Below are 23,628 nucleotides of genomic sequence, written 5' to 3'. Positions count from 1 at the left end.
AGTTACCAAACTAAGCATCTCACTTCATTATCCCAGGATTTCAATCCAAATAAATCAATATTTAAGAGAACAGAAGTCGAAACCTAATAGGAAAAACAGCATAATCATATTTTTCACATAAAAGTTAGGAGCCAACAAAGTTCTCTTTAGCCAGGCAAAGATAAGAATCACTTCAGATTTGTAACAAAAAAGGACAAATTCAAAATCATTGCTATAGAGCTGAGGATGAAACTCAATCTGGCTTGGTAAAACTAACTTGCCTCCAGTCACAATACACATTGCTTAACTAATTGTTTGAAGGAGATTCAGCAAAATTGCTAAATTAAACAAAAAGGGGGGGGGGGGGGGGGGGGGGGGGGGCAAGAGGAAGCAGAAATATTTTTTAAAAATAAAACGGGACACAAAATCATCTAACAGATCAAGACTTCTGCTCTTCCTCTGCAGTTGCTTCGAAGGTCTCACCAGCAACAAGCTCGGGAACCTCATCATCGTCATCCTCAGCAACATTAGCTCCAGCTCCATCAGCATTAACATTAGGTGCCCTGTTCTGGAACTGCTCGGCCAACTTCCTCAAGTTGTCCAAGTTATCAGGTCCTGAGATATCAGAGCATGGGTATTAGAAAATAAACCAAGTAGATTAGTAGAAGATATTAATCTTCAGGAAAAGGATAGGACTGTAAAACACTTACCCAGTTGATTGATGATTCCAGGAAGGATATCTTGCAATTCTGATAAACAAAAGCAACTTAGTTAGAGAGCCAGGTAATTTGTATTTACTAATAGTAAAAAAAAATGATGAAATTCAACAAGTAAAGATATAACATTGAAAATATAGGAAAGAAAGGTTCATACTCTTGGTTTGTGGTGTACCACTTACAACCCAGGTATTAGCGGCAATCGATGCTTGAACTGTGAAAAAAAAAAAAGAATAATCATATCAGCAAAAGGAACAAACAATAGACCAATAAGTTGACCGTATCAACAAATCCTTAATTCATATGCTTCATCAAACAGCTCGACTAACCTTTAGGGTTAACAAACTGTATAACTTGATCATCCTTGAAGATATTCACTTCTTCGATTTGAGGAATAGCGTTCACACCTATTCTTTTCAAGGTGCTCTGCAACCTTTTGTCATCTGTTGTGGTAGTTTTGTGGACGGCCTTCTTCTTTCTGCAATCACCAACACATATAATCTTAGAAAGAATTTGAATGTGATCTATTCACACATGAAACATAATTCGAAGATAAAGGGCCCAAAAGGCTAACAAACAAGTAAATTCACATTAAACAGAATCATTGGGAATTCACAGTTCACAAAACTACGCCATCCCACACAAGTATGTTAACATCCTAATCATGACTTGAAATGACATTTTATCCACAATTCCAACTGACTCAGACATGTAACTCTCCAAAGCCCACAAGAAAAACTCAGTAATGAAGGCAGCAAAGAGCTGGGATAGATGAAAGACGAGTTCATCGCTACACCAACAGAACAAATGAATAATAATGACATATACGCACAGTTAATCACCAAATTAGGTTTCTTATCCAAGTGATGTATACAGAGTTATTAGTCTCAAATGGAATTCCTAAAACACATCATTAATAACAGGCATTTCTATAACTACTGACACATTTAAACACAATTCCCAGCTAAAATTCAGCAGCAAGCTAAAGCAAAACCCATACCTTCTCACGCTACCCTTTCCACCAGTGCGAACAGCACCGGCCATCTTCTTGAGCTTCTCGACATTCATCTAAAGAAAGAAGGAAGAAATAAGTTACAGTGATCAACTGAAACTTAAAGGTCACAATTCATTAAACATCTAATAAAAACCCTAACTTTCTTTAGGCAGCCAATATTTCGCAATCTAAGCTACTTAGCAAATCAATACACATAACACTGTTATCCAAAATAGATATTAAAACAACATACAGCAAACGGAACACCGAAACCTTAACAAAATCACGTAATAATCTCAATTTACAGACAAATCTAACCAACATTTCAAAATGGCGTATACAATTTGTGCTTCAAGTCCTTTAACCATTAAATTAAACATGAAATGCAGCTAGAAATACCTTAAAACATCATATTATCAAAGATTCGGGCAATTCCTTTTTTTTTTTTTTTTGTTTTTTTGGACATCAATTCTTTAAATCTAATAAGATATAACAAGCACATGAAGATTCAATTAAAAAAAATAATAATAATAATAATTAAAATAACGCAACAATACAATGAAAAACCCTAATCTAAAAAATCCACAATCAAAACCATCCAATAAACAAAAACATTATCCAAATTAATAATAATCAATTAACAACACAGAAAAACCACTCTAAAACCCTAAAAATCAACAATTTACTAATGAGATTTTATAAAACCCTAAAAATGAACAAAGCTTTAAACAGATTCATTAAAACCCTAATCCAACAAAAACAAATCGATTAAATGCTACAAAAATGAGAAGAATGAAAATGAAATATACCTTAAAGAAGATGAAGAAATGGAGATGAGAGGAGAGAGAAAGAGGTGGACGGCGGTTGCCGCTGAGCAAAGGCCTAGGGTCGAGGAGAGAGAAAATGAGGGAAAAGGGGTTTAAAGAAAGGAGTGAGAGTGTGAGGCTATTTCTACTTATCTAATAATCCTCTTCATTTTATATCTCTCTTTCTCATCCTACGGTTCATATTTACTCCCATTTTACTCTTCTCTTTCTGTTTTGGTCAGCCCATACCCTATTTTTGTTTCTGGCCCAAATGTAATTGATAACTTATTCATAGCCCATATACTTAAAAAAAAAAAAAAAAAAGTTTTTTTTAGGAAAAAAAAAAAGTTTATATATTGTACGAAGTATAACACTTAATTGTATATTATCATTATCATGGCTAGCTACACTGTATTTTGTCCTCAAAATAAAAACCTACACTGCATTTTTTTTTTTTTTTTGAAAAAATTTTCACACAATTTTATATGTGGCTGGTCACATAATGTGGTCTGGGTTACTTGGTCAGAGATTACTCAGTCGGTCATGGGTTATTTGGTCAAGGATTACCCGATCAATCAAGGGTTACTCTGTCAGGGGTTTGATGTGTGTCATCCGGCCACATAGAAAACGCGCTCTAAAATTTAAAACGATAAAAAAAAAAACTTAAATTGAGATGTTAATTTAATTGCCTTTTCAAAATAACGTGTTAAGATATTTGTATTATAGATGTAAATAATCTTAATTATATAAGCAAAGTATTTACATATACTAATAACTTAGGGTTTGTGTTCACATTTACTGAACTAAGCTGAACTGAACTGAACTGATTGGAGTTGAACTGAACTGAACTTATTGGAGCTGAATTGAAATGGACTAAACTGAATAGAGCTGAAATGAATGTTTTATGAGAGAAGGAAATTAGGAGCTGAACTGAATTGAACTAAACTGATTGGAGCTAAACTGAACTGAAATTAAGCTGAAATGAACAGGCCCTTAGTTTTTTTTTTTTTAAAAAAAAAAATGGAAAATGATAAAAAAAAAATTAATAATAAAAAAAAATTGAAGATGAATTAACATTAATTACACCAATCTGCGTGTGATTTTGTCATGAATTTCCAACTTATGGCCTGTTTAGATTGACTTAATTGAGCTGAACTGAACTTATTGGAGCTGAACTGAACTGAATATTTTATGAAAGAAGGAAATTAAAAACTGAACTGAACTGAAAATAATCTGAAGAGAACATGCCTTTACTTCCATTTTAGGAAAGATATTTAATGTTTATATATAGCCCTAAGAGATAAATATATCATTATCCTAAATTTTTTACTAAAACTTTGAGATATAGATTAGCCCTTTTAATTTTAACACCTTATCAATTTCATTATTACCCTTTTTATTTCAATTTAATTATCAATTTCATAATTACATGTATCGTTGTCAAATGTCCTAAACACGGCCTATAAAATTTACATCAAAAGCTAACAAATAGATTCATTGGAACAAATAAAAAAAAAACAATAGTAAACGTACAATATATATGTATCAAAAAAGTTTTCCTGCTTTCTTTATATCGTTGTTTAATACGTAATACAACTTTTTTATAAAAGGTTTTTATTAATAAAAATACTAGGTTGCGAGTAAGAAAACTTGAGTAACAAGTATTAATCACTTTGTATGCATGCGAAACTATTTAATAATTGTATAATTAATGAAATTATAGAGTTGATGTCTAGAATATACACATTTGACAAAAATCTAATTTCATGGTATTATACATCAATATGTACATACGAGTAAGAAAATACATTTGAAATGTGATTATTGACATATTTGTTTGTGCCTATTTTATAACGTTAGAACGTGGCAAGTGTAACAATCTCAAGAAATTATTCTTTATAAATAATATTACAAGTCCTATCATCAGTTAGGAGCTCCTTACAGTATTCGAAAATTACAACTCTTTCTTTCATTCATAGTGTGAGTACCATTAATAGAAAATTATACACTATGTATTATTTACGTTTAATATGCATTTTCAATTCTTAAAAAAAATGATTTGAGGTCAAAAGAAGAAATTGACTTTCTTCAAATACCAAGATTATTGTTCTAACAAAACAATAAATAACATATTACTTAAATATGTTTTCTCAAACCAAGCATTAATCTTTTGTCTTATATACTCATAAAATTATACAATATGTATTATTTACGTTTAATATGCGTGTTCAATTCTTAAAAAAAAATGATTTGAGGTCAAAAGAAGAAATTGACTTTCTTTAAATACCAAGATTATTGTTCTAACAAAACAATAAATAACATAATACTTAAATATGTTTTCTCAAACCAAACATTATCTCGATCGATTTAATTCATTGATAAAGAAAAAAAAAAATCTTGATACACTATGCGAAAAAGTGATTTTTTTTTCAAATAAAATACATGCACCAACCATTCAAACATAACAGTATATTACTAATGGATTACCGTTTACCACATATTTTTATTTTTGTTATTAAAAACTCTATATAAATCTTATACATCATCGCTTCCAAAGAAACTGTCGCTAGAAATTTGTAATAATCTTTTAAATTGTCGGTTTTTTGTCAAAATTACCAATGGAAGTAAATCATTGATTAACACCCCTTCTTTTTTTTGGTAGTGTGAATATGAATATAATACTCGTAGCATAAGTAAATGCAGCAGTCATAATCATCAAGGAATATATTTCGCTTGGGTCAGTAGCCAATTAAGTTATTATTATGTAACCAAAAACTAACCAAAATGAATATTCCACTAAAAAAAACTAAATTTTAGGTAAGCAATAGTTATAACTTACAATAACAAAAAAAAATGTCAATTTTTCTAACAAAGTAAGAGTACAAAAACTAAAACTTTATAATAGCTAGATCAAATGCATACAGTTTACTTTGAGTGCAACATATAGAATTATACAAACAAACACTTTATCAATAATAATTTTTCTTCATTTTATCCTTAGTAGCTCAAATACTTTATTGACAATTTGATAATAGATCCATAATCTAGTGTTTAAACTTGTTGGATGAATATAACTGATAGCAACACATCAATTATCATAATACAAGTATATATTTTTAAACTCCATTGATAATCGAATAAATTAAACATTTTAATTTGATATGCGAAACATGTGATACCCATGCTTAATAATGGTATTAATGCAACATCCTTTAGCTAGATCTCATAATTAATTTAATTTAATTCTCATAATTTTCATTTTGAAATATTGGAGGAAGAAGTCCCTTTGTTCTACAAGTCTCTACAGCTCCTTTGTACATGTCCTTCAATCCGTACTTGAACTTGAAATTTAATCCCATCAGTTTTTCAGAAGAAAAATGCACGCATTCCATATCTTCTTCAAAATCCTTAAATCTGTCCAATAGTTCATTGAATAAGTTAAAAAAAAAATTGAAAAATCATTCAAATAAAATATATTATGAACTAATTTGATTAATATTTGTTGCACGTTTAATTAATACTGTATCAATTTATAATATGATTACTACATACAATAATGACATTATATCGATCATACGGAGTACTTGCTACATACTTGGTGGGTATTTTGTATTCAGGGTACTCCTCCCTCAACATTCTCCCAATATCATAGATGGTAGCATCACAAGCAGAAGCAATGTAACGCCCCTCGGCCTTAAGATGTTCATACAAGTATATATGAGCCATACAAAGGTCATCCAAATGCACAAATTGGCCTTGCTTAATGATTGAATAATGAGCTTCATTTCCTACAAATTATATCAAACCACAATTAATTAATGACACAAAAATACATGATTAATTATCAAATATTCTAGCAAATTATTACTTACTTGTAATTGGAGATAACGCAGTTATAAGACTAGGTGGCATTGTTGGAGTTATAAAAGGTCCAACTACCAAAGGTGGAATAATACTGATAAAATCAAGATTATTTTCTGCAGCAAATTTCCATGCAGCTTTTTCTGCTAGTGTTTTAGATACAAAATACATCTGAAATCATATAATAAAACCACTAGATTAGCTACCGATGCACGGATATAATAAAAAAAAATTTATAATTGTATACATGCATTTTCAAGTCATATTATCACTCAAAATATGTAAAACTTTTGTATTAATCAACACCAAACTACAAAAATTAAAATAGTAATCCGTATAATGAAAAAAAAAAAAATCATGTTTACAACAAAATTCAGTGGAATTTGCAATTAGAAGGAGTACATATATACAGGGTTAATATTTGTTTTCCTTAAAATTAGCTATATGTAACTTAAGATAAAAGTATTTTGCATTCAATATTTAGCTTTTCCAAAATAAATAAAAATTAAATAAAAAATTAAATAAAAAATAAAATAAATAAAGAAAATTGGAAGAGAAAAAAAAAAGTTTAGGCGGGAAAAAATTTAAGGAGAAGCTGACACGTGTACAATATTTAAAAAAAATAACGCCAGTGGTTGTTATTTTAGTATTAACTAGATTAGCTCCCGTGCGATGCATGGAGATAGTGAAAAAAAAGAGCTATATAAAACAATACTCCATTAAAAAAAACATAAAAATTAATATTCCATTGGGTAAATGGTTGTCAAAAGGTTTATTAAAAAAAATTGTGAAACCGTTCAAAAAAAAAAATATTGTGAAGAGTTTAATGTGTAGTATTCTGTATTAAATTATTTTGTGGTCAATATTTAGTTTTTTTCCAATTGAAAAAAATGTAAAAGAGAAAAAAAAAAAATTGGTGGGAAAAAATTAAGGGAAAAGCTGACACGTATACAATATGGATAAATGAATTATGTCAGCGGTTATTACTTTAGTATTAGTTATAGATAGATTATTATTATTATTATTATTATTATTATTATTATTATTATTATTATTATTATAGATATGTTAAGGAAATTAAATAGACATAATCTTGAAAAGTTTGGAATTACTCTGTATTATTGAAAAAAATTATTCTGTTAATTACCCATCCAGTCATCTTCTTAGAGCGGCAAAATTCCATGTCACTCCAACAAGTTTCATCATAAACAGGTTTTTGGATTTCTTCAACATTGACAGTTCCTGCAGATGATGTGAACACCAATCTTCGAATTTTCGCCTTGATGCATGATTTCATTATGTCTAGCATGCCGTTTATGGTAGGCTTAATCACTTCATTCTGTAACCAAAATGACACCCAAACTATGAGAAACTAAACATATATAGCATGTAATAAACACATTTTTACAAGTGTCTAACTCGAAGTTTCGAGGTAAAAGTAGTAGTTTGAGATTAAATATAGGGGGGGGGTTGATTAACCTCAGGATCACTGGAATCAAAGTCCATAGGGGTGGCAACATGAAAAACACCGGTGCAACCATTAATGGCTTCGTCGAAGCTTCCTTCTTCATTAAGGTCTGCTTTCCATAGTGTCAAGTGAGTCTTTGCATTTGGCAAGTCCAACAAATGTTGTACTTTTTTCATGTTACCTACAAAAATTATTTTCAAGACTACCATAAAGTTAGCAAGTGTATAATGTAAAAAAATATTTGAAGGTAGGAATAACACTAGTAACTTAGTAGTATAGCTAGTAAAAAGACCAGGGTCTCGAACAGTAGCTCGAACGATGTAGCCATGCTCGAGGAGCCTCTTGATGAGCCATGAGCCAATGAACCCAGCTGCACCAGTAACACAAACAATTTCTCCTTGGACAACCATTTTGAATTGTATAGTACAAGTTTATTGTTAGATCACTTAGATGTTATATTTTTGGCTTTGGAAGTTTTGGACCGTCACATATTTCTAATGTATGTTACTTTGGTTTATATATAATGTACTACGTGAGTGCTCATTGTACGGATCATATGCAATATTATATTATCATCATTTTATTGCATAGTGTTTTTTTAGATGGAGATTAAGATTAAAATAATTTTAGGGAATAATAATGGTAGGTGAAGAATGGAAGATAAGAAGCAAGGTAGGTTGGGAATCTCGTGACAAGTAGCTAGATAGGATAATTAGATCAATATTAAACCAACGGTAGAGGCATAAGCTAAATAAAGTACTATCTCAAAATTATTATTATTATTTTTTTTTTTCCAAAAAAAGAGAGCGTGATACACTACTTTAGCTAATAGAACGACTGTATTAATTATATCACTTATCCAGTTATATACTTTAAATGAATCATAAGGACAACACAAATTATAAACACAGGCGGACAAATTTTAACCCCATAACTTATCACACATAGGCCATTAGTCTTAACCTTATGCCAAAACCTCATCGACAATCGATTGTTTAAGTAGTAACGCATCAAGTTAATGTATGAAAAAAACGAATACTTGAATGAAATTAAGTGGTCAATTATAATTACATTTGGATTAAGAGATTTGAACCCATAACATTTGGATCAAAAAAATTAATACTCGAATGAAATGAAGTGGTCAATTATAATGAAATGAAATAAAATTCATATTTTTTAAGAATAAGTTTCGAAGGCAATACTAATTACATTTGGGATCTATGTCAAAAAAAAAATAATAATAAATTTGGATTAAGAGATTTGAACCCATAACTTTTTGTACTCAAACCATCAATCTTGTCAATTGTAACAGTTTTTTTTTTTTTTTTTGAATAATTAGTTGTCACAATCTTAATCAATAGGCCAAAATCTCTTGTAAGTACATCCCATTTTTAAAGTAACCTATTTTTAAAGTAGCCCATTGTTAAAAATTGTAGAATTGGTATAATTATTTATGGCTAGACTCTAGTCTAGCCATCTAAACCTACACCCCCCCTAAAACGACGACGCTTAATAACTTCCCACTAACCCCACACATTCCAAACTACCCCACAGTAACTTCCCTCTACCCCCACACATCCTAACATACCCCACAGTAACTTCCCTTTAAACCGCCACTACCCCACCCATATATATATATAATTAAAAAAAAAAATTCAAATGATCACATTTACTCTGCATTTTCTCTCTCATCTTCTTTCTCCATTTTCTCACTCAACTTCCATTTTCTCTCTCTACTCCATTTTCGTACATGCAATAGCAAGTAAAATCGTCTAAAAATGTCCGACATTAGAGACGAAATTGCACAATCGCAACAAAAATCACCAAGAACAAAACAAAAATCTAAAGAGTAAGTATGTTTTGCAAGTTTAGTGTAAAATTAATTGAAAATTGCGCAACAAAAACCCTAATTTTTTGGTTTTTTGTTTTTTTGATGATGTTTCAGGAAAAAAATTGAAGATTCTGGAGTTCCAGAACAATCAAAGTAAGTATTACTGATTTTTTTCGAATTTTAAACATAATTTTATTGAAATTTGCTCATATTTAAACAAGTTACTGTTCAAATTTGAATATAAACATAATTTTACTCTATTTCTGAAACGATACTTAAAATTTAAACAAGTTACTGTTTATATTTGAATGTATGCATAATTTTGATTAAATGATCAACCAAAAACTATATAAAATATACAAAAAAAGAAATGTGGGAAAAATATAATGTCTAGTACTGTGAAATATAATGAACAAATACAATAAAGTACATGTTCAAATTGGTTTGTGTGCATATATTTGTGCATATATATGTATACATATGTTCAAATATGTATAGTATGTGTATAGCATGCAATTTATGTTTGTTTATATACATTTACTGACATATTAATTGTTCATTTCTAAATTTCATTATGTACAAGTGGAAAACATATACTTTGTTCATATGTGTAGTAATGAACATTTACAAAACACTATATGGTCAAAATTCATATTATGTTATATATATCCATATATTTGTATACATATGTTCATTGGTACAACTATACTGATCATTTATGTGAACTATTCTGTACATTTGTCTAACATAGAAACATCATGTCAATTTTTATGATTTACAATATAAATTTACATTGCAGTGATGTACCATTTAAAGTGATACACTTGATGCAATTTGACAATGGAATGTTCAATCCCTATCCTATAATTCATGAGAGAAAAGAATGTTCTGAAATAGACAACAAATTGGATAGAAATGAAGTTATAAAAAAGTGGGAACCCTATTTATTAGAAGACAACCTACATCCCAAGTAAGTTAATGTACTTGCAAATATTCATATATGTAATATTTAATGTACAATCATTTGTAAAATTCAATACTTAATCTCATAGTTGAAATAAATTGTAAAATTTTAGTGAACCAAAAAAGTGAAATTGTAAAATTTTACTATCTTCTATGCATTGATCATATAAATGAGACAATGCATATAATTGACAACAGGAAACTGACACAACATCTAACAGTTGCAGCAAAATATGAAAACCAACCCCAATTGGTGGTACGTATATTGTTTAACAGATATAAAAATGATCAATTTGTTTATAAAAAATGATCAATATTGAGTACTAAAATGATCAATATAAATATGACCCTTTTTTTTCTGTATTTGTTGCAGTTAAAAGGATATGCAGAATACTTGAAAGGGTTGGGGTATGAAGATGCAGATTCTATTGAGAAATATAAGGTGGTTTTGCAAAAAATGAAGTGGAGGAGCAACGAAGAATACATCAACTGTGGAGTTTACACTATGAAACATATGGAAACTTTCACTGCTGATCCAAATGAAGAATGGGTTTGTGACCTAAAAGCAAACAATGTAAGTAAATTTCAACATAACAAAAAAAATATACTTCATGATCACTTTATAATACATAATGATCATTTATATCACAATTAATGTTCATGTTTATAATAAATTATTTTCCTGAAACAGGTGAACCAAATCAGAAAGCTCAGAGTACAATACACTGCTCAACTAATGCTGAATGAACAAAACAGGCAGTCACAGAACAATAGAAGAGCAGCAAGAAGATTTGCACAAACTTAATAGAATATGTTCATATATAGGCACATATATGATCATACTTGCTTTCAGTTTTTGTATGGACATAAGTTTTTGTTGTTGTTCTAGTAAAGACAAAATTAATTATCTTTTTAATATTAACTAATGTTGTTGTTTTTGTTGTTGTTCTAGTAAAGTGTTACATTATAATTTCCAGTTTGAAATGATCTAATATAATTATTACTATTAAATAATGGTTCATACTATTTAAAATAGTAAATGATCACTTCCAAAAGCGATAATAAACATTTATAGAACATTTAAGGATAGTTTTGAAAAAAAAGGTTCAAATTACATAATGAATCTAAATATTAAAAACTTAGAGCACTTGAATCTCTATAAAGTTGAGACAACTAAAAATGTTGATAGTTAAACAGCAAAACATAATTGCATATTGATCTGATCTCTTATTTACCATTTGTAGCCAATCTCTTAGCCACACTAGTATTAAAAAACGCTAATAACCTATCATATTTGGTTGAAATCTGTGGAGAACCACCTTGAGTACTTCTTGAAACAGTAGGAGATCCTTGAACATTCTTTGAAACAGTAGGAGAAACTTGAACATTCCTTGACAAACTAGGACAATCTTGCACATTCCTTGAATTTCCTTGAGTACTTCTTGGAACATTAGAAGGAGCTTGAACTTTCTTCGGAATACTAGAACGAACTTGAACTTTTCTTGGAGGATTTTTAACAATGCTAGAAACTTTAGAAGGAGCTTGAGCATTGATTTGAGCTGTGGGAAATTGTACATTTCTTGGTTTCTTTGGTGGCAACTGAGAACTTGTTGGGACATTATTAACATCATGAGCAATTGTAGCTGTTTTACCCTGATGATCAAAATTAAAATAATAAATGATCAAATTCAAAATAAATAATGACCTTATACAAAATTAAAAGGTAGATGATTAATATTTTACCTTCACAATAGAAGATATGCCTGGATCAACAGCAACATTTGATTGCATAGAGCTATCTCCATATTCCTATAATACAATGAAAATTATAAAAACATTATAATCCCAACTTAAAATACTAAACTGAACAACTACAATTATATACATAATCATTTACATAATACCTGTTCAAAGTCATTTGAAACACTATCATCTGAAGGGATATTTTCTACAATGCCAGTCTTTTTATTACCAACCTTGTAAAAAAATTAAAAGTAAAAATGTTTTATATTCTACAAAATTTGATAAAAACAGATAAAAAAAAAAGAAAATAAGTTTATATTTACCTGACCAATTAGATATTCAATCACAATTAACTCATTAGGATCAACCAAAGAAGTAGCATAAGATATAGGACACCCATTCTCGTCCAATTCCTAAGGCATAACAAAAATGTTCAATTCCTGAACATAAATAATCAATAACAAAAACATAAATGTTCATCATTACCTGAACTATTGCTTGACCTTTAGATCTTTTATAAGGAGTGTATACTGACTTTTTCTTCATCCACAGACCCCTGGCTTTGTTATAAGCCTTCTCCATATTACTCTTAGGCCTATAATTCCTCTCTCCAATAGGTCTTGATTTTTCAGGATTTCTTAACTTCATGATCAACAATTTCAATACCTTCAACTGGTTCATTAAAATCAATAGTACCAGTAACACTCTCAATCTTTTCTTTTAAAAGATTGAAATAACATTCAACCTCTGCTCTAGCATTCAAAGAGTGTTGACAACTTGTTACCAACTTAACAAATTTCCTTAGTGTTTGTGTCCTCCAAACACTTGTAGATACTACATTGGTTTTTATTGTAGGTTCATCAAGGCCATGACTACACATGGCAGCCTTAGTCCACCTCTTACATATATAATCATCTGGAATCTTACGAACACAATTCATATGATAAATTCGAAGAGCATGAGAACAAAGCAAACCCATTTCACTAAACAACATGCATGTACAACATACTGCATGTGTTTCTTTATTAAAAACAACCTCATGCTTGATCATATCTTTCCCAGGTCTCCACAAATGATAATAATATTCAGGAAAATTCACACCAGCATCTTTATGATCACAAGCAGTACCCTTAATGAACTCTTCCTCAAAAAGCACATAAGCTTGAATAGTATACAATGACCTAGCATGAACAAGAATCCCAATGTATGCAAAGGCCAAATGACGATTACCTCTGATTGTATTATAATCTCTCCCTTTTTCTTTGCTTCTCCACTCTTGAACCACATCGAGAAACACTTGATAGAAATCACATAGACCTTGTGTCTTGTTAAGCCTTTGAGAAACAGATTTGTTAGTTGTCTCACTACGTTGAGATGAAAGCACACCTCCTGACCAATGTTTCTTTGAAAAAGCTGGACACCACATCTCCTTGATTTTATACAAATCATTCAACCAATCAACATTTGCACAGTCATATTTCAGCACCATTCTGTAAATCAAACATGATCATTAAGCATAACAGTTATGAGCATTTCAAATAAACATTTACAGACAACTAAATGTACATATCTGTAAAATTTTCTTAAGCAGCTAAACAAGTATATAGAAGAAGTACCTTTTCCAAAAATGCTCAAATTCTGGTGGAGTTTCACAGTACTTCAACAAATAACCAAATAAATCAGTGAAACCATCCAAAGCTCTCAACGCCCCAATGTGTTTCTTAGAATTTTGTTCAATATGCCACACACACAATCTATGATGAACACCTTTGGGGAAAATATTTCTTATCCCAGCTGCAATTGCTTGAGCTTGATCAGTCATTATAGTAATAGGACTTCTCCTTCCCATAGAAGTTAGAAAAGTATCAAATAACCACTCAAATGATTCTGTTCTTTTATTAAGTATAAATCCCATGCCAAACATCACATTATTTGCATGATGATTCATACCAACAAATGGAGCACAAATCATACCATATTTGTTAGTCCTATAAGTAGTATTAAAAACTAACAAATCACCAAAATAATGGTAATCTCTCATCATCCTTCCATCTCTCCAAAAGAAATTAACCAATGCACCATTTTCATCTTGTTCAAAATCATAATAGAAATCTGCTTCATCAATTTGTCTCTTAGCAAAAAATTTGATTAGTTGATTGCTGTCACCTCCCTCAAGTTTAGCTCTCTTTTCAGCAGAAATAGCATTATAAGCATCAGGAGCTGTAAAACAAAGATTAGGAGACCCTCCAACCTCCTTCTTCAAAGCTCTCAAAGAATCAGAAACTTTAACTCCACTCAATCTAAGTGTAGAAATGAAATGAATATGTTCCTTAGAAATATCCCTTTGAGACCTTATCAAATGTCTCTTGTCAACAGGAATCATTTCATGATTATGGACCATTTCATGTCTTGTACATGTATAAACACCTGAACGGTCAATACTAAACTGCATAAAAGCCAAGCAACCAGTCCTTATGTTAATTCTCTCATAAAGCCTATTATTCCTACACTTATCATCTTTAAAACCCTTATTTGTACAAACAAATCTTTTCATAGAGAATGAATCATCTCTTCGCCTCTTACTTTTTCCAATTCTAATTCCAAATCCCTTTCTAAATGCATATTCATTAAACATTTCATAAGCAACATCTTCAGAAGGAAATTGTTTCCCATAAAATTCAGAACTAGCTGCTTCTTCAAAAACAATAGCATCCTTTTTTTCCACTGCAATATTAAAATGTAACAAATGAACACATACAGTAGCAATAATGTTCAATTACAAAAATGATTATCATAAATTAAAATATGTAAAGTATTAATGATCATTTATCATTACATAAATGATCATGTACATGAACATTTATTATTACATAAATAAATATAAATTACAGTAAGTACACCTATGTACACGTAAATGTACATATAATATCACATACATGAACATAAATTTAATACGACGAAAAACTATAAACAAATTAATTGAATGTCAAATTTTATAAAACTAAAGCTAATAAAAAAACAATAATCACAATCACGCGAAAAAATAGAAACAAAATCAAAACAATAATCAAAATCAAAACAATAATCACAATCACAATCACAATCACAATCACAATAATAAAAACAATAATCACTATAATCAAAACAATAATCAAAATCAAAACAATAATCACAATCACAATCACAATAATAAAAACAATAATCACAATAATCAAAACAATAATCACAATAATCAAAACAATAATCACAATCTAATCGAAACATTACACGCGAAAAACAGAGCATAATCAAAATCGATTGAAAAACAGAGCATAATCAAAATCGATTGATTGAGAGAAATATTACTCACATTGTTTCGAAAACGAGTCGACTAAACCAACTCCAGCAGGAAAAATAGAATCAGAATCACGATCAAAAGCAATTAAGCTAGAATCACAGTCAAGATCAATCGCAATTGAGCTAGAAATTTCCATGGAAGAAGAGAGAGAAAAATTGGGGGAAAAATAAAAAATGCAGGAGAGAGAAAATGAAATCAGTAAAATAAGAGAGAAATAAAATGGAAATTAGGTTAAGAAAATCATTATATAGTTACTTGAATAGAAAGTTAACAAAAATGAAAAATGAAGAATGAAGAATGAAGAAAGAAAAAAAAAAAAAAAAAAAAAGCCAATACGCAAGGTATTAAACGACGTAGTATCATGGGGGTGTAGGGAAAGCTGACTAGCCTAGAGTCTAGGCAAAAAATTTTAGAATTGGTAAAAGAGAAAAGCCCAATTAAGCTGTTATGGGCCAGCAGCAAGCCGATTACATTGTTGGCCACAATTTCCTCCTTTGGATTGCACTCTTTATCTTGTTTCTCCTCATTCTAACAAGGATTTTTTTGTGAAAAACTACCTATTAAAACCCAAAATTTACGAGAAACTACCTAATAAAAAAAATGTTGTAATTAACTACCTATTTAAGTACAATATGTTGTAATTGACTACCTCTCCTACCGGATTCTTAGCTTTGACCAATTTTTGCTGGTGTTGACTTGGTCATGTGACACTTAATGAATGTTTTCCTCCCTTTTTTCCCCAAATTTTCCCACCACAACCAACTGCTATTACCAATCACCAATTCACGCCCTACTCCATCGCATACACCAAGCATCACCCACAACACAAACCGCAACCCCAACCATCTCTCTTCTCTCGCCCACAACACGACAACAATAGCAAATGCTGCCACCACTCACCACCAACCATCAACTCCAGCTCACATCACAAGTTCACAACCACAACTCCTACTCATTTGCCATCCCGCAATAATCGAACGTCCATTGCAGAACACCATCTCCACCTCTCGCCACTGCTCACAACCCACACCACAACTCTCAACACCGACCACCCCAACGACCACAAAATCATTATTGCCACCCAACAATAGGCCAAAAAATTAGAGCAAAGCAAGAAGTTTAGTGTCGAATTTCATGGAAACGAATTTTTTTGGAACAAAATCAACAATTGTTTAAGGGTTTCAATCGAAATCCATTACAGAAAACTAAAATAAAGAAGACCTACCTCAATTGCAACCTATAAAAGGAGAATTTGCCTCAAAGAGTGGAGTTACAAACTAAAATTAGGGATTTTTAGGGTTAAAAGGGCTGAATCAGGGATTTTGGGAAGAAAGTTAGGAAAAGAGTCACGTGATGGTCACGTGACCAAGTCAACACCAGAGAAAAATAGTCAAAGTTGCAAATCCGATGGGAGGTAGACAATTACAACATTTTGTACTTTAATAGGTAGTTAATTACAACATTTTTTTATTAGGTACTTTCTCACAAAATATCCTTCTAACAAAAACATTTAATATACATCTGGGACTCTGGGTGCTTTAGATGTAAGTGCGTTAAGGGTAGTTTTTTTTACTCATTTGATTTTTTCAAACTGTTTTTATAATGAGCAAAAAAATTATAAAATGAGAAGAATAATATACCACTAGTGCATCCATGTATATATACAAAAATGTTCATCATTTACAAGTACAAGCCAAGAACTACAGCTTCTCGCTGACGTTAGTCTCATCACAAGAATTTCACTCTCTAGCCAACTTGTGGCGCACTATTCATGTATGCATGACATCTACACAATTATACACCAATATGTGAGATGTACACTTATAGATTCGTCATTTTCCCCTCTAAATGTATATTTTATTAATTAACACTTAGTTGAATACGTAATAAAATCCTACGTAAAGTTACCAATTGAGAGCTAAGCAATTGAAATAATAATATGATCAAGTAGATATCGATTAGTTATTTCTCATTTTGTAATTTAGATAAACAAAAATCTTATTTCATAGACTCATAGTCATCATTTGTGATTATACCTAGTTTTGCTTGCTATGTAGCTCAATCTAGACTAATTCACAAGAGATCCCCCTATTTTGGGTGAGAAAGATGAAAGTGTCTTGCATTAAACTGCAAACTACTTATGAAATTTCAACAAACCGTTCAACAAAATACTCTCTAATATGTTACATGAAACTTGCTGTACATTGATTAGTAGAAATCGGTAATGACGACTTTTTAAACCATGTTGATTATTTAAATTTGTCCCTTTGTACTGTGTTTATATGTTAGGGAGGAAGTTATTTTTTTGTTTTTGTTTTTTTTTTTTAAAAAAAACAAAATTTTAAAGGAGAGTTACAAATGATATAGTCATTATTAAGTATCCATCCTCTAGAATTTTAATCAATTAAATTAATACCTGAGGTCACATCTTGATAAAGTATAGCAAAACTCTTAACAATCATCTAATGAAGTACAAATATTCATATACATAGTAAATTTAGAACAATTTGAGACACCTAAAAGGAAAACAAGAACTACATAATGGGACAGAGGGAGTATATACGTTACTATGCCAAATGCTTAATTAATATCTTCTCAACTTTCACATTATTAACAGATGGCCATGGTTTAATTTTAATTGATGATAGAACACCTTTTTCAAGAACCAACTAAGCTGATGGCTAAACATTTGAAAGGAGTACTATTCTAATTACAATAATTAGTAATAAATTAAGATTAATTAAGACATGAGACTAATATTTAGTCGCGATCTTAATGTACAAGGAACCATCCAACATGGAGGTGTTATCCACTTAGAAAACACATTGAGAATTTGAGATTAGCCAGGTGACACAATGACATAAAAAGTCATATTTTAATTAATTAAGTGTATAATAATAGCTAACACTAAGTTATTTAATTAGGGAGTACTACTGGCTTCAAAAAAAAAAAATTAGGGAGTACTACTATACACGATGATGAACATGTTCCCATTGAATAATTTATGTTTATGAGAATTGTCAATTTTGGTGGTGGCCGGTGTATAATCGACGACTTGACATTTTCCTCTCCTTAATCCACTAGACTAAGTATTTTTTTTTTAATTTATTTATTTTTTTTTAAAATTTTTTGTATTCTAAATAATAATAATGATAGCAAAAATGTGTAACTCTATAGGACTATATATAACCCTAAAGTTCTAAGAAGAAAATTCATCAGCTGACATAATAATATTACAATTATATATATATAATCTTCTTGATCTTTAAAAAGTATCAAATTTATCTGTAAGTTGATTTAATTTGAAGTTATGTCTGATAGCGAGGAGAAAAAGCACCACCACTTCTTCCACCGCCACAAGGAGGAGGCAGACGAGGAGCCTAAGGACCCCGAACAGGAGTTGAAGCATCACAAGGTCCTTGGACACGTTAGCAAGGCTACTGCTGTTGCTGCTGGTGCTTATGCCTTGGTATGTACATTTTTCTTTACATATTTGTATGTGCGTTATGCACATTTTGGTTCGATACGACAAATAATCATAAGATGACCTCCATGACATTCGATCTATAGTAAGAATTGAATGTGGTAAATTAGGCCTATTCTTGGGGCTTAACCAAGTTTTTACTTTTCATCATTGAAGTAACTCAAAACAATACTATATTACTATGCATATGCTATATATCGTAACAACATTGATTTAAACTTATGTTACTAGGCTGAAAAATTGACAATATGTGACATGGTGTTTTATATATATATATATATATGTACAGCATGAGAAGCATAAGGCAAAGAAGGATCCAGAGAATGCTGACCGCCACAAGAAAGTAGAGGCGATCGCAGCCACGGTTGCTGTGGGAGCTGGTGGATTTGCATTCCATGAACATCACAAGAAGAAGGAAGCCAAGGAAAAACTCAAAGAGGCGAAGAGTGGTCATTAAACTAAAATTTAAACCGTGTGTTTGGTTTTTGTTCTAATAAATACTCTGTAATTTGCTGTGAAAACACGGGAGAAACTTTATAATCTCACATGTCAATTATATTATGTTGTCAATCGATTTAACTTTTGTGGTTGTAATTTTGCACCAAAGAAATATTAATACCCAAAAAAAAAAAAAAAAACGTTTGCCTTATATCCCCGTGAAATATTCCTCGAGTTCTACCATGACTACCAATCCAATAAGTTTTTATTATAAGTAGGGACATTTTTAAATAAATTCGTATTCATGGTTACTCATACCACAAATTGAGGTTACTCTTTTGGACAAAATACGATTTAAAAGAAGTTACAAAAATAAATAAAGTTGTGAAAAATAAATGACTAAAAATTACGAGTACTCTTCTAAGCAAATTAATGGGGTACTATATAGCTAGCCAGATACAAGACTTGTAATTTAATTTTAACACGAATTAGTTTAAAACATGCTCAATTGCTCATGATGATTCTAAGCCAATACTCAAAAAGTCTGATCTACTACGTAGTCTACACTATTGAAATGATCGGGTCAAGTCTTAAAATGAATCTTGTATGAATGTATGATCAGTCGTGAACTCATTTGTGATATTTTAATGGTCGGTGGATGTAGTCCGGTTTTTATTTTGCTACTCCCTCCGTCCCTTATTTACATTCATAATTCTAAAATTACACGGGAATTAAGAAACTTTGAGTAACCTTAAAACCCATTATTGGAAAGTAATGTGGGATTAAAAAATATTTATTGTTGTCTTTAAATAAAACAAAGATAGAATGATATTAAATAAAGCACATGTCATCAATCCTTTTTAAAAAAAAAGGACCAATCACATTTTTTTGGTGAAAAATAAAAGGACCAATCATATTTCAGTATAGTGCTGCACATGAATTCAGAATGTTTAAAAGGGTGAGTGCCAAAATTATGGTTTCTATGCCATTAATTGCAAAACAAAAAAATAATAAAAGTAATCACAACTATTTAGGGATATTTGGCAAAAATTACTTACTAAAAAGGGAAAGGAAGAATGTAATTTTAAAACACCCAAAATGAAAAGCCGGAATGTAAATAAGGGATGGAGGGAGTACTAGTTTTATATCCAATAAGTAAAAGAAAAGTTCTATCATAATTCTATAATTATGAATAGTCAATTTTTTATTGGGTTTTTCCTATATAGTAACCCTTTCACTTTTCTACGTTGTGCCCCAACATATATCACTTTCCACACTGTAACACCAATATACATTTTATTTCCATACGGTAACCTTGTCGTTTCCGCCATTAAAAAATTCGGTTAATAGGGCCCACTCTCCATTTATTAATTTTTTTTATCGATTTGCGTGTTAAAAAATATTTCATTAAAGGTTTTGGGGCTACTTTGGCCCTTAGGAATCCAAATTGAACTCAGATTTCAACTGTTATAACTTATCGTCCTACTTAAAAAAAAAAAAAAGGATTTCCATAAAAAGACATTTAGTGACCGTGAAAAAAAAAACTCAAAAACGAAAGAACAAATACGGAGTATGCAAAATTAATTTATGTGCAGTGGCTCTGAGAAGGACAAAGTATGATTAGTATCCATTAATGTTTTGATAAGAATTTCAATAACTTCTTATTTGAAAAAAAAATAAATAATAATTTCAATAACTTCAAAAGGACAAACTAAGGGCTGATGAACTGAACTGGAATAAAATGAATTGTTTATGAGAGAAGAAAATTAGAAATTGAACTGAAATAAAATTAAGCTGAAGAGAATTTGTCCTAAATAACTTTATACCTTGATAATTCAACAATGTCATCCCTCTTATAGTCTCGCTAATACTAGGGTGACGCGTGCGATACACACGCCCTAGCTAATCATGTCTACGGAGTTCTTTCGATTTAGCCTTATGTCGCAGATTTAAGTATTGTCAACATTAATGAGGGTAAATATGTAAACAAATATTTTTTAATGGTATAAATGTTAGCACACTCGTACTATTCTTAAGAGCTCAAAAAAGGTACCACTAATTAGGGGTGTTCATTAATCGGCCCGGACCGAAAAAATGGACCAGGCCACTTCGGACCGGACTAGACCGAATTAATCGGTCCGGTCTTCGGGTCTAGAAATGTATTTTTTCAGTCTTCGGTCTGGTCCAAAACCCTATGATTTTTTTTATTAAAAATATGCGTGAAACCTTAAATAATGGTTAGAATTATTCTTGATAAGCTTAGAAAACTTTAAATTTATGAGCTTTTTTGTACTAAATATACAAAAAAAAAAAAGACGTTAAAGTGTAGACTTTCACTCGTACTATTTTTAAGAGTTCAAAAAAGGTGCCACTAATATTAATGAGGGAAAATAAGTAACTAAATATTTTTTAGAGGGTATATACTCAAACTTTTCAAAAGGTAGCTAGGGTTTAATTAAGTCATTTTTACAAATTGTCCAATTAAATCTTCTATTAGAAAAAAAAACATATCATCAAGAGGTATATTGTAATTATAAATCTCTGGCTTCAATAATAAGCTTAAGTTTTTTGTTGAAATAACATTAATATTAATGGTTGTTGAAAAATGCAATTGGGGTGAACATTTTGGGACTAAAATTAGCCATAAAGGACTATCAATAAGGGACGGAGGGAGTATATGTAGACATGTAGTACATAGTACTTAAAATAAAGAAAGTAATAACTACTTGTAATAAATGACCATGATTTGTCATTGATGAGCAAAAACATTTCAAATTTCAACAACTAATCAATCAAGCAGATGGCTAAGCATGTGAATGGATCGGGAAAGAGTATTATACTCTGTAATTAACCGATTTAGATAATTAAAAAAAAGCATGAGAGAATAAATTAGTCAGTCTTAAGGTATAAGGAACCCATCAACTTTATGAATTATCCACTAATAAACCAATTAAAAGTCAATGCTTATTGGTTAAGATTATTTGACCAAATAATGCGCCAATTGTAATACAGGGAGTTACACAGTATGTTCGCATTTTGGGTTTGCCAATTGTCAATTTTGGTTGTACTGTGGGTGTTTCATTGATGAATGATGACCTTCCAACATTAATTAACATAAGATTTTTTCTAGATGATTGTTACAAAAATATCTAGCTCAAGTGGCCTATATATATCCTTAATTTTCCTAGGAAAAAAAATCATCAATTGATACATAATTTCATTCAATAATAGTACACTTCTAGCTCTCATAAAAAAAGTTTGCTTCATTTTGTGAGTTGATTAGAAAACAATGGCTGATGGCGAAGAGAAGAAGCACCACCACCTCTTCCACCGTCACAAGGAGGATGAGGAGCCTAAGGATCCCGAACAGGAGTTGAAGCATCACAAAAACCTTGGCCACATTAGCAAGGCTACCGCCCTCGCCGCTGGTGCTTATGCCTTGGTACATTATTGACTTATTATTGTTTTTTCGTTTTTTTATACAATTTTAATTAATCTTTAGTTAATTTCAATTCCCCATTTATATGTGGTAGATTGGGCTTAATCACGGAACTTAAGCTAGTTTTTTATTTTGTATCTAAAATAAATTACTTCGCATGCTATGCATATGTTACGGTGACAACTTTAATGAGTATACTAGCGAAATTAACCATATAAGCGATATAACATGTAAATCATCTTATATATGTACAGCATGAGAAGCATAAGGCAAAGAAGGACCCGGAGAACGCTCACCACCACAAGACAGCCGAGGAAATCGCAGCCACGGTCGCGGTGGGAGCTGGTGGATTTGCATTCCATGAGCATCACAAGAAGAAGGAAGCCAAGGAAAAGATCAAAGAGGGTCACAGCGGCTATTAAACTTAATTGGCTTTGTGTTTTACTCTAGTTCTTATAAATAATTTGTTGTGAAGAAAGGGAATGGAGAGGACTTTTTTATTAATTTGTTTTCTCATTGTAATTTGTGTTATGATTTGATCAATATTGTTAATCATCATTTTCTTTGTA

General features: G+C 30.7%; 4 protein-coding genes across 5 annotated transcripts; 2 read left to right on the top strand and 2 right to left on the bottom strand.

Annotated features, from left to right (window-relative positions):
* Positions 1-358: 358 nt before the first annotated feature.
* Positions 359-2,651, bottom strand: LOC145586630 (nascent polypeptide-associated complex subunit beta-like). The gene is made up of 6 exons (XM_081643513.1): positions 2,499-2,651; positions 1,696-1,763; positions 1,025-1,173; positions 853-909; positions 690-728; positions 359-594 (listed from the first exon to the last, which is right to left on the bottom strand). The coding sequence occupies exons 2-6, from the start codon at positions 1,761-1,763 to the stop codon at positions 419-421; spliced, it is 489 nt and encodes a 162-aa protein (XP_081499639.1). The 5' UTR covers positions 2,499-2,651; the 3' UTR covers positions 359-418.
* Positions 2,652-5,573: 2,922 nt separating this feature from the next.
* On the bottom strand, positions 5,574-8,483 carry LOC145585505 (dihydroflavonol 4-reductase-like). Of its 2 annotated transcripts, XM_081642208.1 has the most exons (6): positions 8,117-8,483; positions 7,836-8,005; positions 7,504-7,695; positions 6,368-6,527; positions 6,091-6,283; positions 5,579-5,909 (listed from the first exon to the last, which is right to left on the bottom strand). In XM_081642208.1, exons 1-6 carry the CDS (start codon positions 8,232-8,234, stop codon positions 5,735-5,737), a joined length of 1,008 nt encoding a protein of 335 aa, XP_081498334.1. In that variant the 5' UTR covers positions 8,235-8,483; the 3' UTR covers positions 5,579-5,734. The 2 variants fall into 2 exon arrangements, with proteins under 2 accessions (XP_081498333.1, XP_081498334.1); XM_081642207.1 differs by having other exon boundaries at positions 5,574-5,909; positions 7,836-8,483.
* Positions 8,484-18,948: 10,465 nt separating this feature from the next.
* On the top strand, positions 18,949-19,707 carry LOC145585503 (uncharacterized). The gene is made up of 2 exons (XM_081642206.1): positions 18,949-19,167; positions 19,472-19,707. The coding sequence occupies exons 1-2, from the start codon at positions 19,009-19,011 to the stop codon at positions 19,637-19,639; spliced, it is 327 nt and encodes a 108-aa protein (XP_081498332.1). The 5' UTR covers positions 18,949-19,008; the 3' UTR covers positions 19,640-19,707.
* Positions 19,708-22,826: 3,119 nt separating this feature from the next.
* Positions 22,827-23,628, top strand: LOC145585502 (abscisic stress-ripening protein 3-like). The gene is made up of 2 exons (XM_081642205.1): positions 22,827-23,062; positions 23,314-23,628. Exons 1-2 carry the CDS (start codon positions 22,910-22,912, stop codon positions 23,479-23,481), a joined length of 321 nt encoding a protein of 106 aa, XP_081498331.1. The 5' UTR covers positions 22,827-22,909; the 3' UTR covers positions 23,482-23,628.

Source organism: Chenopodium album, chromosome 16, assembly GCF_948465745.1.
Source record: "Chenopodium album chromosome 16, dcCheAlbu1.1, whole genome shotgun sequence".
Taxonomy (NCBI): Eukaryota; Viridiplantae; Streptophyta; class Magnoliopsida; order Caryophyllales; family Amaranthaceae; genus Chenopodium; species Chenopodium album.
Note: the sequence above shows the minus strand (reverse complement) of the source record. Positions and strands in the feature narration are given on the sequence as shown.